The sequence below is a fragment of the Toxotes jaculatrix genome, chromosome 5 (genome assembly GCF_017976425.1).
Source record: "Toxotes jaculatrix isolate fToxJac2 chromosome 5, fToxJac2.pri, whole genome shotgun sequence".
Lineage (NCBI taxonomy): Eukaryota > Metazoa > Chordata > Actinopteri > Toxotidae > Toxotes > Toxotes jaculatrix.
The window spans coordinates 23,822,529-23,841,349 of NC_054398.1; the positions used below are offsets into that span (position 1 = coordinate 23,822,529).

General features: G+C 41.4%; 3 protein-coding genes and 1 non-coding gene across 5 annotated transcripts in view; all 4 read left to right on the forward strand.

The window, feature by feature from the left end:
* pik3c2a (phosphatidylinositol-4-phosphate 3-kinase, catalytic subunit type 2 alpha) overlaps positions 1 to 4,296 on the forward strand; it is a 42,686-nt gene extending 38,390 nt beyond the window's left edge. For both annotated transcript variants that reach the window (XM_041037660.1, XM_041037661.1), the window contains exons 28-33: positions 117 to 241; positions 584 to 701; positions 814 to 895; positions 1,389 to 1,495; positions 1,624 to 1,749; positions 1,986 to 4,296. In XM_041037660.1, the coding sequence (XP_040893594.1) occupies positions 117 to 241; positions 584 to 701; positions 814 to 895; positions 1,389 to 1,495; positions 1,624 to 1,749; positions 1,986 to 2,168 (741 nt within the window). In that variant the 3' untranslated portion in view covers positions 2,169 to 4,296. The remainder of the gene's footprint in view (positions 1 to 116; positions 242 to 583; positions 702 to 813; positions 896 to 1,388; positions 1,496 to 1,623; positions 1,750 to 1,985) is intronic.
* Positions 4,297 to 5,071: 775 nt separating this feature from the next.
* rps13 (ribosomal protein S13) lies at positions 5,072 to 8,693 on the forward strand. The gene is made up of 6 exons (XM_041039118.1): positions 5,072 to 5,168; positions 5,675 to 5,723; positions 5,835 to 5,913; positions 6,497 to 6,666; positions 7,459 to 7,559; positions 8,620 to 8,693. The coding sequence occupies exons 1-6, from the start codon at positions 5,146 to 5,148 to the stop codon at positions 8,651 to 8,653; spliced, it is 456 nt and encodes a 151-aa protein (XP_040895052.1). The 5' UTR covers positions 5,072 to 5,145; the 3' UTR covers positions 8,654 to 8,693.
* Positions 7,793 to 7,924, forward strand: LOC121182770. Its single transcript, XR_005894169.1, has one exon. It is a non-coding gene; the product is annotated as a small nucleolar RNA SNORA19 (small nucleolar RNA).
* A 1,190-nt stretch (positions 8,694 to 9,883) lies between the features above and the next one.
* On the forward strand, positions 9,884 to 14,297 carry ppp1r15b (protein phosphatase 1, regulatory subunit 15B). Its single transcript, XM_041039044.1, has 3 exons — positions 9,884 to 10,307; positions 11,224 to 12,578; positions 13,351 to 14,297. The coding sequence occupies exons 1-3, from the start codon at positions 10,145 to 10,147 to the stop codon at positions 13,558 to 13,560; spliced, it is 1,728 nt and encodes a 575-aa protein (XP_040894978.1). The 5' UTR covers positions 9,884 to 10,144; the 3' UTR covers positions 13,561 to 14,297.
* Positions 14,298 to 18,821: the final 4,524 nt, after the last annotated feature.

Genomic DNA, 18,821 nt, shown 5'->3' on the forward strand with positions numbered 1-18,821 from the left:
TGAGTCCTGCTGTGTCACATTTGTCTTAAAGCTACTTACCTTTCCATCTGTTTGTGAACTGGAAACGTACTGACACCTGATGCATGGCTGTCTCCCTCTCTGTCGTCTCTGTGCAGACGTATGTGGTGAGGATCCTGAGGGAAGGTCAGAATGAGCCCCAGTTTGTTTTCCGCACTTTTGATGAGTTCCAGGAGCTCCACAACAAACTGACCATACTTTTCCCTCTCTGGAAGCTGCCGAGGTAGGGCATCGCCTCAGCTGTAACCCCCCCAGCCCCTTAATATCTCTATTACTGATCTGATTTCCTTAATAGGAGTCAGTGATACAGCACATTTATTTAGTGACACATCAAGGCTTATCACAGTGTGTGTTTATCAAGTTAAAGGGTGTGTTTTTGGGAGAAAGAATCACACCTTTACCTTATGCTGGATGGACTAATACTCCCAAACTTCATAAACATTATAGCCCACTTAACTTTTCCCCTGTAACTTTTCAGGTGTCTTTGCAAATGCTACCTCAAGAGGAGAGCTACATCCGTTTCTGTGAAATAGTAAATGTGCCCTGGCTCTCTCCTTGTCTCTAGTTTCCCTAACAAAATGGTTCTCGGTCGCACCCACATTAAAGAAGTGGCAGCCAAGAGGAAGCTGGAGCTCAACAACTATGTCCACAACCTGATGAGGAGCTCCACAGAGGTCACTCAGGTACACACACACACACACACACACACACACACAGTAATCAGTAAACTAAGTGGGATAATGGTAGCAATACCAATCCTTGGCAGTGACGTAATCCCATGTTTTCTGTTTCTAGTGTGACCTGATCTACACCTTCTTTCATCCAATTGCACGAGATGACAAGACAGAAGGTTTAGATGCCACGCCCAAAGCACCAGGTAAATACCTGCACTTTTCGTTTCCGTTCTTTAAGTATGTGTCATACTTCACATTCTGTGCATGGTTTTGGTTTCTATACAAATTATTATATTTATCTTATGTTTTTAAACAGTTCAAATTTGTGTTGATAACCTTAATTATTTTTGTTATTGGGCAACAAGGACAGTTTTAACTCTGTAGCCACCTGAGACTAGGTAGTATAATCAGAAATGTTTTGGGGATGAAAATTGATAGATGACCACTATTGGGGCAAAAAAAAACTCCTTACCCTGAGCTTGGATAGTTTTTTTTTTTTACATTAGAAGAGTTAATTCACTGTAGCAAAAAAAAAGTGGCAACATAGAGCCAGATAAAATGTTCTTTCTTACATAGAAGGAACATAAATAGCAGAAGATTCATATTTGTCATTTGAACTGTACCCTTGTGAAAGAATTTGTATTTTCTTGTAATTCCGAATTGATGAATGTGATGTGTAATATTTGACTGTTGCAGAGCCTCCGCTGAGTCCCACCTCTGGTCGAGTGGAAGGAGAAGTGAAACTCTCAATCTCCTACAGGAACAGCACACTCTTCATCATGGTCATGCACATCAGAGATCTGGTAAACCACGGCAATGACTTCATACACATCCCGCCATTCTGCTTTGACAGATAGTTACACTGTTCAGTTCTTGTTTTATCTGTCTGTTGTCACACTGATACACTGATACTGTATCTTGTGCCCCTCAGGTTTCTGAAGATGGAACAGATCCCAACCCTTATGTGAAAACCTACCTGCTTCCAGATCCACATAAGACTTCCAAACGCAAGACAAAGATCTCGAGGAAAACCAGGAACCCTACGTTCAATGAGATGGTTAGGAATTCATGAATATTATTGCCTCCATTTATATATTTATAGTTCCTGAACTCAGGGTTTGGTTTGAGAAAAGTAAATATTATATGCTTTTAAGTTTTCCTTTTAATAAGGATATGTGGTTAACTAGGTCATCCAGGTCCAAGGTACATGCAAACAGCTGACCCAAATAAGAACTTCATGGCCAATAACCAGCTCAGACCCTTCACTCACTTCTTCATCCTCTTTGTCCACAGCTGGTGTACAGTGGCTACAGCAAGGAAACCCTGGGCCTGCGGGAGCTGCAGCTGAGCGTGCTCAGTGCCGAGTCGCTGCGTGAGAACTACTTTCTGGGCGGCATCACGCTCAGACTCAAAGACTTTGACCTCAGCAAGGAGACGGTCAAGTGGTACAAACTTACGGCCGTCCCCTACTTCTAACCCCCACCTGCCTCTTCCATGAAGCCGGGATCGACTGTCCAGACAAAATCTGCATTCACATCATATGGGAAAGGCGGCAGATGCGGCCTCACTTGAAAATACTGGTCACCTCAGTTTTCAGTTCATGATAAAAATACTACTTTAGAGCTTGGAGGTCTGGACCCTGATTTGTTTTTTTTTTCTGGGATTTGTGACATCATCAGATTTGAAGTACAAGCAGTGATATTTTTATTTCACATCTAACAAACCAAATCGACCGTTGCTTTCTCATGGCTCTCTCTTATGATCACCGTTGTGGCTGGATGACAGCAGTGCTTGTTGCTGAAAAACATTTATCGCCAAGTCCATATGTTTTGAACTGATCAGTAGCAGCACTTCATCATGGCAACCATACAACTTCAGACAAGGCTGAACACATGTTGCCTCTGAGGTTAATCCCATATGATATGGATACAGAATACAAACTCCTTCAGACGCACCCACAAAGGGCGACCGAACAGGCCGATTCACTCACTCTCAAAGGGGAACCCGCTCTCCATTCTTCACTATTTTTCTCTCCCTCTTTAACTAATCAAGATTGTTTCTGTGACAAGCAATCTCCACTTATTTTGTTTCTCTTTTTCCTAAACTATAATGAAGAGCTGTAATGTTTTGTACATTTTGATATTAGAGGACCAAAACGGCTTACCTGCAGAAGAGTATATATAGATTGACACATTTATTTTGTAAGGAATAGAAAAGGGGGCTCATTTTTACATTTTCCATGTTTATTTTCTATATAGACAAATAGGAGGCATCAGGGTTTCCTGCTCTGCATCAGACTTTTCTGGGTAGAGTAGTCCAACACACCAGATTCCAGAAAATTAAGAGTGACCTTATGATTCCCCAAGAATGTGCCAAAATTAATGAGAAGGACGGCAAATCAAACCACTCTCCCCAACCGGGAACTGAACAGGGTGCCTTTGTTTGTGCTCACAATCTCTTTTTAATGCTCAACTTGGCCTTATTGCTATATATATTTTATTAACAATGTGATATGTCCTTATTAAAGAAAATTCTATATTCTGTAAAGCTATATCAGTAGTTCTTCCAGAGCAAGTCTGGTGCCTGAACGGCATCATAAGGGTTTTTTTTTTTTTGTAACAGTGGACTGCCACTAAATGCACACTACCAGGTCTTTCTCTCGTGGTATTACTTGACTATTTTCACACAGCACACCTTAAAGGGGAATTTGTATTATAAGCTTTGGAACACGTTCTTGTCTGTGCTCTGGATGAAGAGATTACGGTTGCCCAATAAAGCTGATCACAAGTCAGTTCAGAGTTTTCTTCAGGTGGTTTCAAAACCACAATTCAGACTTGCAGAATGCAGTTCAGGAACCGAATTATAACTAGAGTCTGGACATGAGGCTGTTTCAGCTCGGGCAGCAATACCACACTCACTCCCAGTGCCTAACAGTGGTGTAATGACGCCATGATGAGTAACTGGCCAAATGTATAGCAATAACATAAACTGCCAGTGAAGTCCAGATCCAGTCAGGTTTTATTATATTTAAGTGAGAAGATGCAAACTGAGCATAGATCAGCTGTAAAAAGGCAACTTTAAACCATCTTCATAAAAAGGGAACAAGATCCTGAGCAAGAAATTAGCTGCTTTCCTCTCCACTCGCTAACTATAAATCTAGTTGTTGTTAATGTTTAATAAAGAAATTATGAGTTTATCTGAGAAGTTTTTTAAGAGAAGATCTACAAGACAATTATGATCTGAGAGCAACACTCACACTATAAATATTAGTGACTTGATCCACTCTTTTACTGACTGTACAAAGAAAGCAAGCAGAGTTTGTATTAACATGGCCAGTTATTTATTCTTAATTGGTGACCTGTAACCTGAATGGATCAGTGTGTACTGTAATCCTTCTTTCCTAAAGCAAATTAAATGTTTTTGGAACAAATATGATGTGACACTTCTGTTTCTGTTTTATAAACTGTGTTGGGTTCACATAAAGTTTGTGTTCTTTTGAACCACTTCCATGGTATTGCTACAATGGACAATGTACTGTTTGCATTTAGTAATGCAGGTGTAGGTTTGGGAAATGAAAGACCTCTTTGACTGTATTTAAAGGACTATCTCCATTTAGCCAACTGGTCCAGGGATACAATGTCCTGTCAGTGAAGTCACCACCTAGGTCCTTCAGACTTGAGTTTGGGGAAAGGCCACTGGGTGTGTGCCCTTAAAGTTTTGGTTGAAAGTTTATATGGCTACCCATAAATGTACATGCCCATCTTTCACCTACATTTGAAACAAACATTTGCAACTTGCTTGTATGGTCTCTAAACAATTTTTGAGCTCAGACTGATAAGATCATTGGATGATGATGATATTTCACAGGCACATACACCATCTGTTTACCGTGTGCTAGAGCACAACTTGGCCACAGCTTCATTGTGTTTAAATATCTTTTTAATTAAACAGAGATTTAAGGAATATGCTCACAGTATAATTGCTTGCAGTTTTGAGTGTATATTCTGACAGAGCCCCTGTGCAGGCTAGAGCTTCAAATCAAGATACTTTTGAGTTATATTGTGTCACAACCAAAACAGTGCATCCCCAAACTAAAAATGGTAGTGGACCCCTCAATAGCTGGATTACAGTCTGCTCTTTTCACAGCCAGCCATTTATTACACAGTGGTTTCAGAAAGTATTCAGAACCCTTCACCTATTGCTTACACTTAATTGTGTTGCAGGTTTAAATGGATAACGTTGCCATTTTTGTCCATCAATCTGCACTCAATAACCCACAATCCTTAGTTTTTCACGCACTATGAACAAACGTTTATAAACGCAACAACGCTTTATCCTGAATACGTTCGGCTGCGTCAATAACGCGCCTCTCGGCGTCATTGCGTCATTTCCGACGCAGGCGCAAAATACCATTTTCTGTCGCGTGTGCGGCCTCTCTTCCTCTACCGCCATCATGGGTCGCATGCACGCTCCCGGGTGAGCTCTCTTTTTATCATTTAAAGTTGTTATTTTGCCCACCGAGGCCGGATTTTATGATGGGCTATAACTTATGAAACTGTTATGAACGGACGGGGGCCACATTAAACTTTCTAATTCGGCTTAGAAGCAAGAAAATGACTTAAATACTCTCACCCTCGCAATCGACATCCACCTCCAGCTAGCTAGAATTGGCTAGCGGCTAGCGGGGCTCACCACGATTTTCCTGCTCGATTTTAACTTCAAAGTGAAAGACAGTGATATATTACACATTCACAGCCCAAAATATAATACGTTTCTGATTTTGATGATGAAGTAGAACCACTGTAACGTAAACCATTGAGTTTAAGTAGAAGGAGTATGAAGCTATCATTAGCCGGGCCTCGTTAAATTCAGGTTTGCGGATGCTGTAAACCATTTTTCTTCTTCGGTATTAAACGTGAGTGTAATGTTTACTCAGATATTACTCTGCCAAGGCGTCTAATTAGTCTTTTTTTGTTCTGCAGAAAGGGCTTGTCCCAGTCAGCTCTGCCTTACAGGCGCAGTGTTCCCACTGTGAGTATACATTCACGATGTACACGATGTGTAACTGGCGCTTAATGACTCCGGTAAAAATATTTCTGAACCGTTTTGTCCAGTCGGTAATCATTTAAACATTATTTGTAGTGGCTGAAGCTCACATCCGATGATGTCAAAGAGCAGATCTTCAAGCTGGCCAAGAAGGGTCTGACCCCCTCTCAGATTGGTAAGCATTTCTATGAGATACTGTAGGTCTAGTAATTCATTAATGTCTTTTTGTATGGATATGTATAGTAAACATGACAGCATAATGTATTGTTCTACTGAGGCTGTGAACCCTAATGGTACTTGGTATGCAGGATGCAGATATCCTCAGGAGTCTCACAGCACATACCAGTATTACATGTTTGTGTAGTTTGCTGACATGTATCTGTTTTTAAAACGCACCTTGTGTTGCACTTGCATTTGTTCAAATTTTTTTAAATTTGAAAAGCAAGTGGATGTGTCCATTTGCATAGTATTTTTGATCGCATGTGGCCACTGTCAAATTGTCTAGTGATCATGAAGAGAATCATTTTATATATTACTGTTCATCTAAACAAATCAATTATGTTTGCACCATAGACCCAGTATACACTCAGCTGATGAAGTATATGATTCTCCAAGTTTAGCTGCTGACTCACACATTTGTTCAATGTTTTACTGAAATATTGGGCATAAAGAAGCTGGCATGACAAATGCATAAAGCTAACATGGCATAGAACAACATACAGTGTTCAAGATTCAAGTCTGTTTGTTACCTTGTCCAGGTGTGATTCTGAGGGACTCCCATGGTGTGGCTCAGGTACGTTTTGTCACTGGCAACAAGATCCTGAGGATCCTCAAGTCCAAGGGTCTGGCCCCTGACCTGCCTGAGGATCTCTACCACCTCATCAAGAAGGCTGTGGCAGTCAGGAAGCATCTGGAGAGAAACAGAAAGGTATAACAAGACTACACACCTGGGTCTAATATAATCCCATTAAAGGTGTTCATGTGGTAGTTTGCTGCTACCTGAAGATTTGGAGAGTCAGCTGTTTTTATATAAGTTCAATTCATGGTTTCCGTGTCAACATGTCCAGAAAGGACCACATGCTGTAAATTTCTTCATTAGCCCAAGTTTGCAAAGGTCAGCAGATGTCTGCGTGCAGCTCTGAACCTTATTTATGTACTGTTTATTTTCCATCCGTGGTCCTATTCTCGTTATGTTAAAGGTACACACACTTTTCTTTTTTGATCTTTTTAATGTTCAGTCATCAAGTGAAGGGGTTCTTCTTGCAGCTATAGGGCCGCAGTCATGTTTTCTAGTGCCAACATGTGGACTATGTCTGTGTATGCATATCCCCAATTGCTGAATAAATAGAAGTGCCGCCGTGTCTGGGAGCAAACAGAAACTGTGAACTGACCATACCTCTGCCTTAGTGTTTTGGGGGTTCCATTCATAGCTCTGAGTGACCAGGTTACAAAAAAAGTGGGGTCCAATGTTTTCCATGCTATAACTTAGATTTAGCAAGTTGTTTTGAGCTTCCTACAACGGAGTTGACAAATTTCAGTGGAAATTTCTGAAATCCATTTTTTCAAAATTTAGATTTAGGATCTATTTTTTAATGTAGCAAAATGGAATATTGTCAGACTAAGCAGGAAACGAGAAACAAAGGTTTGCATGTATGGATTAACATTTTCAGTATTTCAAAATGTATGACACGTCATACCCATGACATTTTGTGACTTGCAGGACAAGGATGCCAAGTTCCGCCTGATTCTCATTGAGAGCAGGATCCACAGGCTGGCCCGTTACTACAAGACCAAGAGAGTACTGGCCCCCAACTGGAAGTAGTAAGTATTGTTTCTGCTTTGGAAACCTATTCTTGTTATGTTTAGATTTGAAAAACATTAAGCCCAAGCCAAAGACTGGTTAATTTTGTATGTGGTTGTACCATCTGTCATGTTCTTTAGAGTGAAATAAGCCAGTCAGTTTAAGGGTTCTATTCTATCCCAAAAAGTAAATTCCATGTTTATTATGGAAATGAACCAACTCATAAAATTACATATATCTATTCCATGTGAAAGTGCACAATTCATTGTCCTACTCTTCCATTTATTGAGAGTAGTGATATTTCTGTTGTGCTAGAAAAAAAGCTGGAGGTAAATTAGCAGAGTGGCTACTTGGTGCCACCTCTGCCAGTCCCCTTCACACAATGAAATCATACATTTTCTTCAGTGTTCTGTACCAAGTTCATTTATATGTTAGGAATTGGACTAGCTACTATTGCAGCGTCTGACTTTTGTGGTCATTATACTTGAAACCAAACATATAGAATCATATTGGTAACATTGATTATACTAATGTTTCAACCTGACTCTTTGTACGCTAACTTTGATTTTGTATTTACACATTTTCTTCACAATGTAAACTAGTCCTACACTCCCTCCATCAGTAATATCATTTTTTTGGCAACACTTCAGTTCAATTCTCTCTATTTAGCATTTATACTCAATAAGTGTAAACCTTTAACAAACGGTTTATAACACACCAGTGTAGCTGTAATCAGGGATGAGTGTTTTTTAATGTACTATAATTCCTCCTGCAGGCAACCATAAGTGGAAGCTGATTCTATAAACAGATAATGAGGGACAATATATTAAAACACTGTTGTAATAATAAAAATTGTCTTATCAAGAGAATTGTTGACAAATAGTGTACATTATTTTATTAACACTATATTAACCCTTTATATTGGCTTCCAACTACATTGTAGTGTGATGAACCATTTGCTGCAGGTTTTTATGCTTCTTATAAATGTTAAATAGGAAAATTTCAATGTTACCATTTTATATCCTGGTGGTAATTTTGAGGAGTGCTTCCTGTAATGGTATGTTTTCTTTCTGTTTACAGTGAGTCCTCTACAGCTTCTGCTCTGGTGGCATAAAGACACTTTTTTGGATTAATAAAAACATTTAAATTGGAAATTGTTTTGTTTTTTTGTTGTTGTTGTTTTTCTTTATTACTAAATGTTACACAGATCTTATGTTTGCAGTGCGGTTTATCATCTAGCGATACTGATGTAGTGACAAACCATTGGGTTTGGCTTCTGTGGTGGAATGTTAACTAAGCACATTTATTCAATTACTGTATTTAAGTATAACTTTACAGTGCTTTACTTGAGTATTTCCATTATATGCTACTTCATACTTAAACTTTACTTTTGACCGTTTCTGCTACTAGTTACTTTTCAGATTAAGATTTTAGATAAAAACGCTCTCAGTAAACACATTAATTCAGTGGTCTCCAACCATTCTGGCATGCCACAAGTTACAAAAACTGTGTGGGTGGGGCTCATTTTCATTTGCAATTTCCCTAAAGGGTAATTCCTCCTCCCCCAAACTTTCCCAGTGATTTTATTTAAATAACTAAATCGAAGACTGGTGAAAAGTAAAAGTAAAAATAAATGTGTGTATCAGGCTTGTTATTTCTACCTCATTCATCATGTCACGACCCTTTAGATTGAACTTGTGGCTCTTTGTAGGACCCTGACCGCTACTGGACTAAACTAAAACTAAAATAGTGCCACTTCGACCAGCTATAAGCGTTAAATGGTTATTCATTGTTATTCAAGTATCACCGAAACTGTCATATTCAGTCAAAGTGGACATTTTATTGCAGAACGAATACTTATACATTTTCGCTGATAATACTTTTACATAAGTATGATTTTGAATGCAGTATTTATTATTGTAATTGAGTACTCTGAAACTGTCGCGATGATACATTAGCAGACGCAGAGGGTCTCAGTTCGTCCGCCTCCACGGTATGAACACAGTTTCTATTTATGGTCATGTTGACTTTCAACAGACATAATTGTGGGGACAGTAGAGTTGAGACTACAATTTCTCTGGGAATTTTCGTTTTCTTAGAACTTCCCATTTCTTAAGATCACACCAATTTCTCTTTCGGACCATTGTTTTTCATTAAATGAACGTGAGGAGCTATAAAAAGGGGTTTCCGGGACTCTGAAGAATTTACGGGCACTTTCCACGCGTCAGACGTTATGCAAACATGGGGGGGAGGGTCTTCGCCGAGTGACAGCCGCTACGTTCAATCACAGCGCGGCATGACGTCAAGCTGTATATTTTACCCACTGTCGTTGCAACATCTAGACATTCACCTCTACTACAACAACGACGATAACACACGACTGAGAAACATGGAGAAAATACATGAGAACATTTGACGAAGGAGATCGAAAAATGGCACAGACTTGCCGGAAAATGAAGCGACAGCACATCGACGCAAATCTGTCACCGACAAATACGCGAAATCTGTTGGTTTTCGACGAGGAATACCAGAATACGTGAGGATTTTTCTTAACAATACCGCCACAGTCTCAGAAGAGGAGGAGAGGAAAGAAGTAAAAAAAAAAATGGCTACGACTGTTGGTGCCGATAAGGGTTCTGATCGAACAGCGATGGAGAGGTTCGGTAGCGGAGGGATGGCGCTTCTGCCTTGGACCAAACAGATGCTCACCGTGATGTGGGAACAGCTTCGGCTGCTGGTTCAGGTCATTTACTACACCTTCATGTCAGGTAAGAAAATAAAAAGCTTGTTATTTTGTTCTTTTTAATTGCTTCCCCAATTATCATTGTGGAAAAGTTCAAACGTCGTGATGTGTTCACTGTAACTGGAAAATCTAGGGACCGTTAAGTCACTGTAAGATATTCTCCTTTTATTTCTATCGTCAACGACACATCCTCAATTCACAATAGAATAATCGTTCTTATAAAAAGCTTACTTTAACCATGTGTCCGTGGTACTCAGTTGTCTATTTTTAGAGCCATAAGCTAATTTTCGCTGTGTTTACGTCCTCTTCCAGTTAATGCACTTTAGGGTAATTCCCAAGCTAACTCAGTAGTATTCTCTGTAAATTGACGTCCCTATAGTACCCAATAGCGAGTTATACGTATGGTAAGATTGTTGTGTTATGAATCACGATGCACAATTCTGCTGCTAGAATTTGACAATGCAAAGAAAATACAGTGTCCTCTTTCATCTGGACGAAGAATAAACTGCCACCTGGATTAATGCCTGCAATAACTGAAAGTACTCGCTGAAAATCACAGCTCTGTTTTCCGACGTGATGAGCAGCAGCTAAACCAAGTAACAGGTGATATAAACAACAAGTGACAGTCTGCTGATGATCATCATATTTTTTTCCCCATCCAGCTTTAAGCATTATTCACCCACAGCACATGACCATCCTACAAATACATGCAGAAGGTCAAAGGATGAATGAATGAATATGTGCCTGCTGTACATATTGGCTTGGGTTTTAGCTTATTTGAAATAAGCAGTAAACAAAGAGCCAAAAGCTGTTTTGTTTTTAATGGTATTTGACTTAAAGGAGACAATCATTACTCCTTTACAGAATGTAGCTTCATCATTTTTTGTTTAATTTCATGCCATGCTAACACTGTCTTGTTTTTCTTTCCTTTTTTTTTTCAGTTTTCCAGATGTTCAGGTTTGAGGTCCACGTGAGAATCACAGACGAGACAGGTCAGCACATCCAGCACATGAGCACGGCGACAAACCCAACTGAATCCTTCCTGTTCTCCTCGTTGTTTGACGGAGACAACGGAGTCATGGTCGGCGGTTCAAATCCCCTATCTAACTTCTGTGCTGATGTTGGTGATCCCTTCACTGGGAAATCCACTGCTGAGGCCCTGCTGTCCAGTCTGCGTGCTGACGACCTCTGCTGCGGACTAGTGGACGACTTTGTGTCTAGAACGGCTGGGAAAGAAGAGGGCATCTTTCTCGGACACCAGTCCACCTGGAAAATGGGCTTCCCTGGTGACTGGAACATCTTTGTGTCGAACAGCGACGGCTCTGGTTCAAGCGAGGCCTGCCACAGAAGTGAGAAAGCCTTCAAACAGGATATTTCAAAGGAGAAAGTTTTCAAACAGGACACCTCAGAAGAGGAGAGAAGCTCTCACTGGAGTAGTGAGGAAGACCAGAACGCAGTAGAATTTGACAGTGAGGAAAGTAAGGCGCTGTGGGAGTCTCTGTCAAAATCTAGTGATCCTTACAACCCCTTCTTTTTCTCTGCGTGTATTTCAACAAACACAAACATGGGGAAAAGTAAAAGCGAAGCAACAGACAGCAGTGATACTGACCGTATGTCAGTGAGCAAGGCCAGCGGGGAGATGTTGGGTTCTCGAGCCCTGAAGATCTGGGTCAGTCGCTCTGACAGCGAGAGCAGTTGGGCCAGTTCGGACAGTTCGAGTCCCGACATTGACAAGGAGGAGAGCGAGAGGCTTTGGGATTTCTTCAGCAGTCCTGCAGACCCCTACAATCCCATGTGCTTTAGTGCATGCACAGTCAGCAGCGTGTCTCCTCAAACCACCACCACCACAGTCTCTAAAGAACAGGCCTCAATTCGTGCACCTCACTCCAAGTCAAACACAGACACTGAGGAGAAGGAGCGCAGCTGTCCTCCATCTGAGGACGATGAAGAAGAGCACCTGTGGCGATCTCTCTGCCAGAAGGATGACCCATTCCACCCACTCAACTTTCAGGCCTGCCTCCAGAGCTCCCCAAAACCAGCACTCCAGTCTGAGAAAGATCCGGATGCCCGTGATGTTCACCACACGAAAAATCCACCCACGAAGGGCAAGAAATGTGAAAAAGAGGCAAAAACACCCCGAAAATCCAGAGCCACCAAGCCCTCACTGCCAGAGAGGCGCCTAAAGCGTCATTCCCATCCAGACAAAACACTGGTGCCCTGGAGAAGACCTGGACAGACACCTCAGACACCTCCAGGGGAGACAAAGGAAAGCAAGACCAGCACCACCCAGAAAAAGGTGATTGTCTGATAACAAGTTATAGCTAACTGGTTGCCAGACAGGATTAGATGAAGCATTAAATGAGTCCCCTGCAGAGTTTGAAATAAAAATAGTCTACTCTGTAAATACTGCAGAGTATTCAAATAGGCTTTGATACATCAAGGCTTTATTCCTCTGTAGGCTAAAGAGCTTAAATAGAAAACAATATAGACTGTTAGAAAAACATGTTTTGGGATATCAAGTGAAAACCTAATGTCTACAGTATTTCAAAAACTAAGAAATACAGCTTTGATCTATGGGTAGATGACTCCTTTTTGGCCTAAGTAGATACAGAAGAGCACGCGATCCCATATTTTAAGTTAGCACATTAATATCACAAGGGAGTGTCCTCTGCTGACTGTTGCAGCCTCCTGTGAGACTGAATGTGGAAGATAAGGGTTATTTCCTGATTCAGCTGACACACACTGTGCTGCTCAGTGTGTTAGACTGAGTTGTTGTTTGTCGGTTAGCAACGCGGCTTGTCGTCATGACTAATCCAGTCATGTGACTCCAGCGAGTCAGCAGGGAGTTTGCCCTCCACATAGACAAAAAGAAGTTGCAGCAGTATTGCAGAGTCACTTTGAATACCTTGTCAATTAGTTCTCTATTACAGAGTGAGTCAAACTCTTGTGTTGAGTACACATCTAAGAACTGTTGGGAAAGTATTTGTTTCTTAATTATGTTTTCCACTTAATCACAAAGTTTGTCGTTTTGACAAAATGCATTGAACTCATCTTCCTCTGGATTTCAGGTGCGATTTTCTCCTCTTGTCCAAGTCCACGTCATGCGGACATGGCCATTCGCTCGACAGGCGTCTCGTAAAGGACACTGGGAAGAAATGGCACGAGACCGGGACCGCTTCCGGAGGCGGATCCGGGAAACGGAGCAGGCCATCGCCCACTGCTTCACCCAGCCCCACAGAGAGAAGATGCGGGCGTACCTGGATGGTGCCTTGAAATAAATGAAAGTCCTGAACACTGAATGTTTTATTTCCTTTTTTGGATGAGAACTTGTGATTGGTTGCAATGCAACAGTGATTTTGATTTAGGCCAATTAGAAATTTGATGTTAGGCCAACTTTAATGTTCGGTGTCAAGTTGAACAACCTTGTACCTCAGAAGGTTTTATACATTGTGTGACTGTTGCACTGATTGACACTTTTCTCTTATTAACCTCAGCATTAATGTGTGGAATGTTGTTTTGTATGCCTTATATACTGACCTAGTAATGTAACTTATTTATGCCCTATGGAGCTTGTTGTTTATTTTTTACAGTTGGTTTTAAATGTTTGTGTTTTTATATGTGTGAACAGACCACAGTGGTGAATCTAGCAGGTACAATTAGATAATGATGATATCATTAAAAGCAGAGCTCTACAGTACAAAGTGTTTTGAAAAGTTTTATTTAAGCATGATGGATACATATCATAGAAGTCCTGGTGCAGTTCTTGTCTTATTGTTCGAATATTTTACTTGTTGATATTTAAGTTTTTGCCTCGTATTTTCTTATATGGTGGCACATGATTGCGATGAGTGTGAAGATGGATCTCTTTATGATTATACTGACTGAAAAGATTCAAACACTTTGTCCTGTCTAACTTTGTCATGGTAACATCAGGCAGCTGAGAATATGTCCAAAATCATCTGTAGCAAATTTGTCAGTAGGTGCTTTGTCAAATCAATAAAAAATTGTCATGCTATATTACTGGTTTGTGCCGTGACTTAAAATAGATGTATTCTACTGAACTAAAAACAAACCACAGACAATCACGTGAACCGTGTGTGATTCGCATTCAAGTTCTGTCAGCCATTTCCTGCCATGTGAAGTGGAGACAGTAAACAGAGTTATGTAAACAACTTCCTCACCAGGTCATATTTCAGTGGGTAGTGTTTTTTTTAAGAACAGCATCCATGTACTAGCGCACGCAGCTACCGCTTTCACTGCCTCTTGTGAAATGTCTTCCTGCAAACATGTTTCTGTGGTGAAAATAGTCTGTGATTGGACCGATACTGTTGAAATGCTGCATGTCACAGTCACAAAACCACAGCCTGTGGTCAGACATGCAGAGAAACAGGTGTCGCCCACCTTCTCACATCAAAGGTCATGGGATTTCACAAAGCATAACGGAAGTAACACAAAATAAGGCAGCACCTTTAACCTAGTCAAACAGATCAGTCAAACCCCTCACCCAGTCTTTTGACCATTAATCACCAAACCTGTGATTACTTGGTTTAACAGTATGTGATGTAATGTCTGCGGGATGTGGAACATGTTTAAAAAATCCTCTCCGGACGGGGAATTTTTGCTTTGCTCATCCCTCCCAACCCTTTTCCTGCATAATGTTTTAGGGGCTCCTTCGTCGCTCCCTCTTCATGTACCTAGTCTTTCTCTCATTCTCACTCCACACACACACACACACACACACTCAGGAGCCTATAATTTCCCAGAAGGCTTCGAGTCTCCATGCAGACTGAGTGCTGTAAGGCTGTCGTAAGACAAGGGTTAAAAACACCAAGTATGATGAAATGACTTTCCTGAGGGATGAAATCAATTAGCAGGTCTGTGCTGCTCTCCCCACCCCTCCCACACACACACACACACACACACACACACACACACACACACACACACACACACACACACAGAGCGTGGTGCAAAGGTGAGCAACCACTGACACTGTTGCTGTATAAACCCAGCGGTGGGTCTTTTGCTGATGTTGTCCCCCTGCCCTCCCCCTCCCACATGTTGTTCATGTAATTGATCTCCTGCTGGTCTCACACACTAAGAAAAACTAAGGTTCTTTGGTGAGGTTTGTGGATCAAAATGGAGCCGAAATAACTCAAATAGTCCCTTAATTCTTTAAAATATGCAAAAAAAAATGTTTGGTTACGTTGCAATATTAATGACTTTAGATACTTCACAGCATCATGGAGTGTCTGTGTGCAGCCACTCGAGTATGTCTCTTCAGAAAACCTTTCATTAGCCTTCTGTTTTTTTCCAGCACGAGGCAGATCTCTGCTGCTCTGGTATGAGGCAGGGAACAGTTTTCAATAATTTAAAAGTCTGAATCCTATTTCATTAAACTGAGATTATATACAACATCCAGTGACAGCTAATCAGACATTCAGCACAAAGGCCAGTACGGAAGTCCTGAGTTTTCAGCTGGATACACGTGCAAATAAACAATTGAGCCAACATGAAACATCATGGATCAAAAAGAAACACAAAACTGAATCATATCAAGTGTTATCAAGCTAAAGGTTTTGGGGGGAGTTCTCCCCGTCATGGATAGAGGTTGTCATGTGATGTACAGTTTGTAAAGCCCTTTGAGGTAAATATGTGATTTAGGGCTGTATTAAATAAAACTGAATTCCACAAGCTTTTTGTCTTGGATTTGTGAAGAATTCTTTTAACTCTGATGAAAATGTTTTTTGTTTTTTTTTTCTCGATGATGCAAACCTGAGGGACCATTTTTATCAGGAGTGTGTACTTTCTATACGCCGTGCTGTGTCTTTGTTCCAGAGGCTTTTGAAGTTGACCTGGTGACATAATCTGTGAGCTGACACGTGAAAAACAAACTCTAATATCTGTTGGTCTTTGTCCATCTGATCTCCCTCAGCCTGCCGGCCCTGTTTGTGATTTTTGCTGTTGGTGAAAACACCACAGGGTGCGCTCATCCAGAGTTGGCTCACAGAGAGTGAGCAGCATAGGGTTTAGTCTCCTGCTCAAGGGAACTTCAGGAAAGACACAAATTGCTGTTAGAAGTGATTGAACCTATGACCTTCAAATTACAGGATGAATACACCACCTTCTCCTCCGTTACTGCATCTGCTTCCCACTCTCCTCTCCTTTTTCCCCTCTTTCTTTTTGAACCCACTCCTCTCTCTTTGTATCTTTGCCGCCGCCTTTCTCCTCCTCATCCTCCCCCAGTATCATTAGCTCTGTGGCCTAGACGACCCCGTCTCCAAGCAACCGGCAGGAGTGGCGAGGCGTTGAAAGGATTGCAGGTGATTGCAGCAGCGGCAGAATCAGCAGCAGAGGCAGTGGGTTTGCAGCTGCACGCACACACGCACACACACACACACACACACACACACACACACACACACACACACACACACACACACACACACACACACACACACGAGGTTCCCCCTCTCACTCGCCTGCCAGAGAGGGGTATCTCCTGGGTCACAATTAGCTGATGATGCAACCTACCAGCAGCTATTGTGTCTGACACCAGCTCATACAGACAGACTGCATGAAACAGAAAACGCAACACAGATGCTCGTCCTGTGTATTGTACGGCACAGTTTTTGTACAAAAAAAATACCAGGAACAACCCCCTGATACCGAGTTGCACACCGTGATGCAAAGTCCGCTCCTCGTTTGTTTTTCATTTGTGTCAATTTGTTCATTTAAACATTGTTTTCATGACTTATACATTTAAACTTTACACATTTAAACTGTTGCTGAGTGAATGAAATTAAATTTATGTGAGTTTAACATTTAAGACCCATGGGGGATCCATGTTTTCACTTATATTTACCTGGCCTGGCTCAGTGATTAACAAAGTGGACTTCAGGTTCCCTCGTGGGCCCTTCAAGTGGCTCCAGAGGCCTTCAGCAAAACAAGGAATGGTTTAGTTTTACTTTCAGAGAGAGAATAAAAACAGCAACTAAAGTAAAGGAATAGCCACTATCATTATCACCCTGAACCATTATCAGTGCAACTCGTGCAATAACTATGTATGAGTAGTAGTTTTACACAGTAATGATCTATTCCAGCATATACTCTGGAGGATTAGTGTGTCTGACCAACACCCAGACAGGCTGAACACAGTGTACTTACTGCTCAGTGTATGTTTGTCATTTGAGAGTTTGAACAGGTGTAGTGTTTCATTTGAACCACTGGGGGACACATGTCTCGTCTGCTACGTGACACTACACACACACACACATACACACAAGCCATATACGCACAAGTTACACAAAACACAGATAACTGTTACTCAGGGGGGGCGGCACGGTTAGCACTGTCGCCTCACAGCAAGAGAGTTGCAGGTTCGAACCCCGGTCTGGGCTCTTCTGTGTGAAGTTTGCATGTTCTCCCTGTGCCTGCGTGGGTTTTCTCCGGGTTAGGTTAATTGGCTACTCTAAATTGCCCGTAGGTGCGACTGTGTGCGTGTGTGGTTGTCTGTCTGTGTGTGTCAGCCCTGCGATGGACTGGCGACCAGTCCAGGGTGTACCCCGCCTCTCGCCCATAGTCAGCTGGGATAGGCTCCAGCTCCCTGCGATTACCGTATAAAGCGGTATAATGGATGGGTGTTACTCAGGAATGACAGCAGGAAGAGGCTTCAAAAAGAGCCACAATCACGTAAACCTTTCCCCCCCATCAAGCTCCATGTGATTGCATTAGAGTCAGAATGATTGAGTCATGGTTAAAATTCAAGTCAAAGGTGTCGCTGTCTAAAATGTTGCTGTCAAAAACAACTGCGTCAACACGCCCTTAACATCTCTGGATTAGACGTGGTATCAAAACCAGATATTAATTTCATACTTCACTGAAACATTCATCTATAGTTCAACAGTGAAATCAACAGATGATTGAAAAATCTACAGATAAGTTCACTGCAATGTTCAGGTGGATTGTGTGAACCATGGCATCTAAATAACCCTGTTTACTGTAGCAGCATGTTTTACACCATCTGTTTCTCAGACTATAATAATTAAAACAAACAAAAAAAAAACACTGTCCAGCCAAAAAGCCAACATGTACCTGTGCTGCCCTCATGTGGTAAAAATGACATCATCATCATCAAGAAGGAAAGTTTTCAGTCATTTCCTGTTCATTTGTACCTTAAACTCAGAAAAGGGAGAAGCTGAAACAGTGAAATCTTTTCATGAAACTACGGGCCCCTGGGCGCAGACATGTAATCAGACAGAAAAGGTTCATGTAACAGCGTCATTTGTGGTGGTTGTTTTTGTGTGGTTGTGCTTATTTGTAGCTGTTTTGTGTGTTTTTGTTGTTTTGCATCTGTTTTTAATGTTTTGAATCTCTCGTAATTGTTTTGTGTCTCTTTGTGGTCATTCTGCAGCTCTTTTTTTATCGCATTACTTTGTGTTTTTTTGTGTGTGTGTGTGTGTGTGTGTGTCTCACACCCACATCTTGTGGGTGAAGACCAGGAGCAGTCTGACCCCTTGGGCCTCTCGGCCCATTCATT

What these genes read in the sequence shown, in the direction of transcription:
- rps13 (XM_041039118.1), top strand. Translation starts at nt 5,146, where the DNA reads ATGGGTCGCATGCACGCTCCCGG. An exon ending in ATCTGGAGAGAAACAGAAAG is followed by an intron (nt 6,667 to 7,458) that starts GTATAACAAGAC and finishes TGTGACTTGCAG; the next exon opens with GACAAGGATGCCAAGTTCCG. An exon ending in CTGGCCCCCAACTGGAAGTA is followed by an intron (nt 7,560 to 8,619) that starts GTAAGTATTGTT and finishes TTCTGTTTACAG; the next exon opens with TGAGTCCTCTACAGCTTCTG.
- ppp1r15b (XM_041039044.1), top strand. Translation starts at nt 10,145, where the DNA reads ATGGCTACGACTGTTGGTGCCGATAAGGGTTCTGATCGAACAGCGATG. An exon ending in TTACTACACCTTCATGTCAG is followed by an intron (nt 10,308 to 11,223) that starts GTAAGAAAATAA and finishes TTTTTTTTTCAG; the next exon opens with TTTTCCAGATGTTCAGGTTT. An exon ending in CCAGCACCACCCAGAAAAAG is followed by an intron (nt 12,579 to 13,350) that starts GTGATTGTCTGA and finishes TCTGGATTTCAG; the next exon opens with GTGCGATTTTCTCCTCTTGT.